This window comes from Fopius arisanus, unplaced genomic scaffold, assembly GCF_000806365.1.
Source record: "Fopius arisanus strain USDA-PBARC FA_bdor unplaced genomic scaffold, ASM80636v1 scaffold00633, whole genome shotgun sequence".
Taxonomy (NCBI): domain Eukaryota; kingdom Metazoa; phylum Arthropoda; class Insecta; order Hymenoptera; family Braconidae; genus Fopius; species Fopius arisanus.
In genome coordinates, this window is record NW_011888372.1 from 1 (window position 1) to 1134 (window position 1134).

Genomic DNA, 1134 nt, shown 5'->3' on the forward strand with positions numbered 1-1134 from the left:
TTCGTATTTATAAATGTATCCCTCAACCTCGGTGACTCCATTTGTTTTTATTTTTTAATTCTATAAATTCTTTGGTTTTCTTTCTCTTAGAAAAAGATTTTCGAGAAGAAATCATTGAATCGAAATTAATAAGTCAATACTCTTTTTTTAATCAAGAATGCTACATTTTAGGTCAAAAATGGTACATTAATTGCGTTCTGTTTAATTTTGTTCTTTTTTAATTAATTTTAATTAATGTATCAATTTTTCTTATACTCCTCAAAATTAAATCGTAATCGTCAAAATTTTTATTACTGTCATGTTCTTTTTTAACTGTCAGATAATCTTTATATGAGCCCACATGATTGCATGTCAATACTTAAAAATCTGTATGACCCTTATGACTGATGTGAACTGACGCGAATCGTATTACCCCATATAATTTCCACCCATGGAGTAGAATATGTGAAAAGTAACTTGATTAATCTTCTCAATTCAGAAAACAAGCTCAAGCAGCGAAAATGGAGGCTGAGAGAGAGGGAATAGTTGTACCACTTACACTTGAAGATTATTGCATAAAGACACGTGCAAGGCCAGCAGAGCAGCCTCTTGATATGACTGATTTCTACGATGATGAGTATGAGCTCGATGACGACGACGACGAGGAGCTCAGTACCAGCGATTACGAGGATGGCGACGATAGTGGTAATGGCGAGTCGTGATCCATTTTATAGTTGAACACGACGAATAAATGGCAGGAATAAAAAAGAAAATGCGAAAAAAAAAGTGGAAATGAGAAAAAGAGTGACAAAGACATAGTAAATTCTGTCGCAAGGCCAATGGAAGGATTTTCTGACGAATGGGAGAATTTGGCGGTTCATTTCGATTCGAGTTCGTTGTATTCGTCACTTAATACTTCTACGTCGTGTGTCATACCGTATTCTGTGTTCTAAGAACCCGAAATTCTTTTCTAACTCAAAGTGAAGTTAGAGTTCATGATTTATCGGACTTAGTTACAGAAATCATTTACAGGTATGACACTAGTTATGCTATTTACTCAGCCCTGTATAGATCGATAAATTAACGAGCTTCTGGATGAGGGAACAATATCGATAAACGAGGAAAATTAAATTTATCCAATTATTATATGAAATT

The 1134-nt window shown here is 34.2% G+C and overlaps 1 protein-coding gene across 1 annotated transcript in view; it reads right to left on the reverse strand.

Moving 5' to 3' along the window:
- Positions 1 to 856: 856 nt before the first annotated feature.
- LOC105273016 (glutathione S-transferase C-terminal domain-containing protein homolog) overlaps positions 857 to 1134 on the reverse strand; it is a 4041-nt gene continuing 3763 nt past the window's right edge. Inside the window, exon 2 of the mRNA XM_011315251.1 lies at positions 857 to 928. Within this exon, the coding sequence (XP_011313553.1) occupies positions 857 to 928 (72 nt within the window). The remainder of the gene's footprint in view (positions 929 to 1134) is intronic.